A 6,681-nucleotide genomic window follows, 5' to 3' on the forward strand; every position below is an offset into this window, starting at 1 on the left:
ATCATATGAGTTTAAGTAATACATACTGTTAGTGTAAATAAATTTGTACAATTAGATTATTTTCACCTGTTAAAGCAATCTTATTCCAAAAATTTAAATTTCATATATTAAAGAGGTTATTTATAAGTATTACTATTTAAATGACATGTGAGTGTAAATAATTATTTACACACCGATGAATTAAACTCAAACTAATGGCATAAACTCTAGTGGTAAAAGTGGGCCTGCATAAGTTGTCACCGACGATATGTAGAAGAAGAAGTTTAGGCACACTAGCAGCAAAGCAGCAGCGAGTTGTACACCCCACAGCAGGCCCCACGGCTGCCTTTATCTTCCTTCTTATTCACAATCTCAGCACCCATTTGCATACTCCCACAAAGCATATCAATCTTCTCTCTCACTTACCAAAGTCTTTCACTCCACCCTCTCTATCCACTAATAAGAATATTTGAGACTCGCAGGATAGAAACTGAGGAATTATGTTGTGTATTTAAAACACTTTGCACATAATATTGCACGTAGCTAGCTGGTGGTGTTCAGTTGAAAAGAGTGGAACTAGAGTAACTAATTAATGGGGATTACTTCTCTACAAGTTTGCATGGATTCATCTGACTGGTTACAGGTCTGTGAAATTCAATGTCATTGCATATTTTCTTAAAGTTCATTATATTTATATAGAGTAGCCTTCATTTCTCTTAGTTACCATCCCATGCATGTGAATTTCATTTTCTTCAGTGTTATAAGATACTGTCATCCAATATCTCGTTCTTTATGTCTTTATGGAGTACTTCCATAGAAACACTCGATGCGTAAGCGATATACTTTAGTTTAGCTCTTTTTCAGTGCAAAAAAAGAAATGTGAAACCCTGTATTCACACCTGCCTTCTGTTTTTACTGTCTCAGTTTGACAAACCCCACAAAACATCCAAAATCAGAAAATTAATCACCAGATAGAAGCTGAAAATGTGATAAGCCAAATTTGGAACTTGTATTATCCTCTTTATGGCAATCGAATTTTGAAGTGTGTAACTCTAGAAATAACATTTTTTTCTCTTTTATGTAAAAAAGGTCACCTCATATGAGTTCCTGTGAGGGAACAATAGCAATCTCCTCACTCCCTTTCAGTTTATGAGATAAAATTTCTTTTTAACACGTTAAAAAAGAAAAAAAGAATGATAACCTTTTAACTTGAAAATAAACTTTCTATTTTTTTTATCATCTATGACAAGCTTTTATAGCCGTCACACTAATGTTATTACATTTTTAAGACAAACTTCAAAAATGTTACTAGCCACACAAATATTATAAATAGAATACATGTTTCAAAATTTAATCATATATTTCTTAGACTTTGTATCTAATTAATTTTTTTATTCATAGATGAAAACAAAATGAAAATGAAGGGAGTACCAGTGATGTCCTTAAGAATCTACAGATTATTATTCTGCACAAAATCCTTGTAGTTCCTTGGGAATGCCACACTTTAGCTTTCTAGCTAATTCCAAATCTTGTTTTTGAACACTTTTTATTAGAAGACAAAAGAATGTCCTTAAGAGTACCACGGTGCAGGTATGATAAGAGTTAATTAACTCTGACATGTCCCCACACTGATGCTTTACTTGTTTAATTTCTTCAGGGCACAATTCACGAAGAGGGTGCAGTAGGCATAGATTCTTCTTCACCATCTGACGGAGATCACATTAATCTGACATGCTCAAGGCCCTTAATAGTAGATCAAAGAAGGCTAAGACCCCCACATGACCATTCCATCAAATGCCCTCGTTGTGAATCTACTCACACCAAATTCTGTTACTACAACAATTACAGCCTCTCTCAGCCTCGTTACTTCTGCAAGACTTGCCGTAGGTACTGGACTAAAGGTGGTACTTTACGAAACATCCCTGTTGGTGGTGGCTGCCGCAAGAACAAAAAAGTTTCCTCCAAGAAATCTAACTCTAATAGTGAAAATTTAGCTACTAATAATAGTAGCCAAAATCTTCCAGAAATGCCCTTTGCTCATCATCAGCTCATGAGTAGTGCTAACTTTGGGCATCATGGTAATTTCATGGTTGAAAATCAAACCCCAATTATTGATTTCATGGAAAGCAAGTACGAGGCTTTAGTGGGTACTACTTCAAGAAACCAAGATTTTCTTGGGAATGGTGATAATATTGGAATGATGAGTAGTACTGGATTTGGTCATGATAATATTATTGCACCAAATTTTCAATTTGGAATGACGACCAATATGGATAATGGGAACAACTTTGGAATGTTGTTGCCTTACGAAAATAATCATCATCATGAGGAACAACAAAATATTAACGCAGTTGATGTGAAGCCAAATCCCAAGATGTTGTCACTGGAATGGCATGATCAAGCTGGCAAAGAGTCATTTGGGTATTATTCTGGTAATGGTGGCCTAGGATCTTGGACGGGCTTGATGAATGGTTGTTATGGATCATCAGCAACGAACCCTAATTTAGTCTGAAAATTAAGTGTGAATTATTCACTTTGATTAGTGAATGTTTGTGAATTAGGGTTCATGCTAATGCCACGTAGTATCATGATGAGTTCATGTTTTGAGCATATTAATTAGGTAAAGAATATTTACCCGTTCTTAATTTGGCCAAAATTCCTTTTTGGTGTGAAAGGCCGCGTTTGCCCTCTCAACTTTAATTTTCTCCATGCGGAGGACTTTTAGTAGGAACGGGAGATATTTTAAGAGTCCATATTTTGCAATTACTACTTGCTTTTAGTTATTCTCAAGTCTCATGTTTTGTTGGGTGGGTCGTAACTCGGAAGGTATTCATAGTTGTTGCTTGTAAATTTGTTTCCGATATCCGCAAAGCTAGTTCAATGCTCCGTCTGAACCTATTTAATTTTTTATGTCCCATTTCTTTAATTTGTCAGTTTCAAAAAAAAAAAAAAAAAGATACAATATGATACTGGAAGCAATTTAATTTTTATTTTTTTTATTTTACCCTTTAATGAAAAGTATTAATTTATAGTTGCAAAAATATTAGTATAACATATTTTATAAATCACAAGTTTAAAAAATATTCATTTTTTTTAGGAAAAATTTCAGAAACATACAAGTTGGTCACTTACATTGCAAAATAATAGCCCAAAACTTACATTACAAAAAATAGTCCAAAACATACAAAAATATAAAAACATATACAGACATATACAGACACTTATACTGACATATACAGACACTTATACCAACATATACAAAGGCAGAGAGAGAGGGAGCTTGGCGAGAGAGAGGGAGAGAGAGAAAAGTTTGGTTCAATTTTTGTAAGAATTAAAAAAAGGGTCAATTTTGATAGCATTGTTGCCCCAATTAACATATAGTGTAATTTTCTCTTTTTTTTAATTAAAATCCATGTTGAGTCATATTAGGTCGCCATAAGTTCAAACGTGAAATAGACTAGCTAGTTAGTTCCCTTTTCTCCGATATTCTTCATTTTATAGGATTTGAGTTTGATTTTGTCGGAACTTACATAATAAACATTTGAGAAAATTTTAAATTTGAATTTTAATATATTAATAATGGTTGGATTAGATGATGAATATGAAGAAGCTACATACGTTAAACTTTTGCTTTTTACGTATATAAGAAAATTAAAGGATCTCAACTTTGAAAATTGTGGCAGAGGGGGTTATGTGATAGCACACCTTTTGAGTCCTTTATGAAAAGATTAATGTACGTAATTGCACCTTCCTTTACTGATGTATCTTTGTTTGGTGAACCAATTACTGTAGCTATACTAATAAGTAAAAGTGAACGAAAGGGAGTATTAAAGTGGTAACGTTAATCTTCTTAGGAAAATTTACAGCCCATAACTACCTCTAAGACTTATTTATTAGTAATAACTATCTTTTTATTTAAATTATATTTGGTTGTTTAATTATTTATCAAATTACCATCTATAACTTGTTTTTGTAACTGCAGTGTATTTCCCTAAAAATAAGATACCTCTCTCCTACTTACCCACAATCTTTTTTTTTTGAAATATTTTTCTCTCACATATCAAATCTATTTTCTCCCTCACCCCTCTTTCTCTCTCTGTTCCATCTCCTAGTCCTTTAAATTGATTTTCTCTCACCTATTAAATTTATTTTCTCCCTCACCCCTCTTTCTCTCTCTATTCCATCACCTACCTTAGATCTCATTTTCTCTTACAAATCAGAAGAATCCTACAAAGAGTAGCAGCAGCCATGGTCGATGACGGAGTGAAGCTTTATTAAAAAGAGCCATGGTCGACGACGGAGTGAAGCCATGGTCGACGACGGAGTGAAGCCATGGTCGACGTTTGGGTATTGCTTTTCTGTGAGAAACAAAGAGTTTGGTGGGAAATGGCTAAAATGGGATACGTGAAAGCTGTAATGGAAACAGCATGGAAGTTGTAAAAATATGAAGTTGATATAAGGAAAAATGAGTGGCTTACGAGAAAAGCAACTAGTAACAAATGGGAAAAAGAAAAAAGTTTTGATTTTTGATTGAATCTTGTTGAAGAATACACTATGGTTTTGCGAGAGAAATGGAGAAAGAGAGAGCAATGAGCACAGCTACCAGTGGTAGTGAAGCCATGGTCGACGAAGGAGTGGAAAAAAGAGCTCTAACAACGGTGAAGGACGACAGAGTGAAGCTTTATTAACTAGTCCAATTGAAAGTCTTTATCTCCGGATAACGTCCTTTTTGTAGCAATCTGAGACGACTCGCTTCTTTCCCATGAAAACACCATTAATGAGAGTTGTGGAGCTTCATGCCCACCAAGTGTTTGATAAAATATTTCCGTATATTTCAATGTATATTTCTGTGTATTAACAAATAATATATTTAATTTTTCGTAAATTTCAGTGTATTTCAGCATATTATTTCGCTGTATTTCAATGTATTTATCTTTTTTTGGTATAAATATAGTGAATGTTCCAAATATAGAGCCTATTTTTACTACACTTTGTTTTCGCGACTTTTGTATTTCGCTGTATTTCAATGTATTTTTGCATTTTGTATTTCTAATTTATGAAACAGTTTCTGATATATTTCAGTGTATATTTTTCTGTATTTGAAAGTTTTTAGATCTTTAGTGGTTTTTGAACTCAAAAAGTTTTGATTGTGATAAAAGTTGAGAGAGATTCGTGAGCTTTTATGGAAGAACAACCATTTTGCGTGATTTATGGGAAGTTTTAAATTGAATCCCATAATTTTTTTTAATATAAAACTGTTCCATAAATAGGGCCTGATTTTATGTTTCATTGATTTGTGTGAAATATGGTTGATTTAATTTGACTTACCATTTAAAAAGGAAAAGAATATTATGTTAAAAAAATATAGCCTATTTTTTCTCTCAGAATTTTTTTTTTTAAAATATTTTCCAAAAATAGAGCCTAAATTTACTCTAACGTGTTTTGTATTTCTCTGTATTTCGCTATATTTCATTGTATTTAAAAAATGCGAGATACAACTGAAATACAGCCAAAAGCAGCTACGAATTGTAAATCTTTAACGTGTAGTTATAACTAGTTAGAAGCTATTAAAAGATAGTTATTTGTATAAGTTTCACATTCCCAAATACAATCCTTGAATATCGGTCACCATAGTTGCATGCCCTTGCCCGCTTAATTATAAGGAAAAAGATACCTACATGGCCACCCGGATAATTACTTGGCATAAAATGGCCTAACTCCCAACTTATTGCCTGTCCTAGTCATTTTCTTCTATTATAGTCAATTTTCTCTGCAACTAACCCTCTTCTTCCTCACCCATCTCCTTCATGTCAGAAGTGTCGTAGCTCCGTTATGTTGAATGAAATAAACCACAACTAAACTTCAGACCATGACGTTTGAATTTTGGTATAATATAGGGGGTCATTTAATTTGGTACGCGAACTAAACTATCCCGGAATTATAATTACGAATTATAGTCCTGGGAGTAATTTATCCCATCTGAGAGGTGGAGTAAAATAATCCCAAGTTTGATGGGATAAGAAGGGATATCCACACTTAAGTTTGGCCTTCAGTTTATACTCTGTTTTGTAGAAGGTACTTCAAGGATAAATTTATACCTTCTACCAGACAGAGTATGAAATTAATCAAAACTTAATGCTGAGATATCTACCTTATCCCGTGTACCAAACGAGCCCTAAAGTGATAAGAAGGGCTGCTCAGATGGTAAGCATCCCCACTTGCAGTCGTAGGATTTTGGGTTCGAGTGAGCAATATAGCTCCAACAAAGGGGAATAAAAAAAGGGGAGGGGTTAAAAGAAGAAGAAGGTATACTATATATAAAAGCTAAAATCAAACCTCTTTTTAGGGTATATCATATATGTCATATCAAGTTAACTTAATCCGGTTAACTATTTTGCACATCTGTGTGTTTAGCGGCGGTTAGAATCAACAGCCGAAATTTAAACAGTAGACGGCGTTTACAAAACTGTCGCAAGCTTCAACTTTGTTGTTGCTATTTTGATATGCTACATTATTATTCTGCATTGATCTTGAGTTATATATTTATTTTGTGACAGAAATCACATGTTTAGTTATTTTTAAGTTGTCTAATTTAAATTTTTGTGACAAAATTTATAGATTCCTCCAAATTTTATTGACAAAATCCACATATTTCTCACAAACTTGTGATGGAATTCATATGTCTGCCACAAACTTTAAGAA

General features: G+C 33.4%; 1 protein-coding gene across 1 annotated transcript; it reads left to right on the forward strand.

The window, feature by feature from the left end:
* Positions 1 to 307: 307 nt before the first annotated feature.
* LOC132055923 (dof zinc finger protein DOF5.6) lies at positions 308 to 2,624 on the forward strand. Its single transcript, XM_059447947.1, has 2 exons — positions 308 to 622; positions 1,637 to 2,624. The coding sequence occupies exons 1-2, from the start codon at positions 572 to 574 to the stop codon at positions 2,489 to 2,491; spliced, it is 906 nt and encodes a 301-aa protein (XP_059303930.1). The 5' UTR covers positions 308 to 571; the 3' UTR covers positions 2,492 to 2,624.
* Positions 2,625 to 6,681: the final 4,057 nt, after the last annotated feature.

This window comes from Lycium ferocissimum, chromosome 5 (genome assembly GCF_029784015.1).
Source record: "Lycium ferocissimum isolate CSIRO_LF1 chromosome 5, AGI_CSIRO_Lferr_CH_V1, whole genome shotgun sequence".
NCBI lineage: Eukaryota > Viridiplantae > Streptophyta > Magnoliopsida > Solanales > Solanaceae > Lycium > Lycium ferocissimum.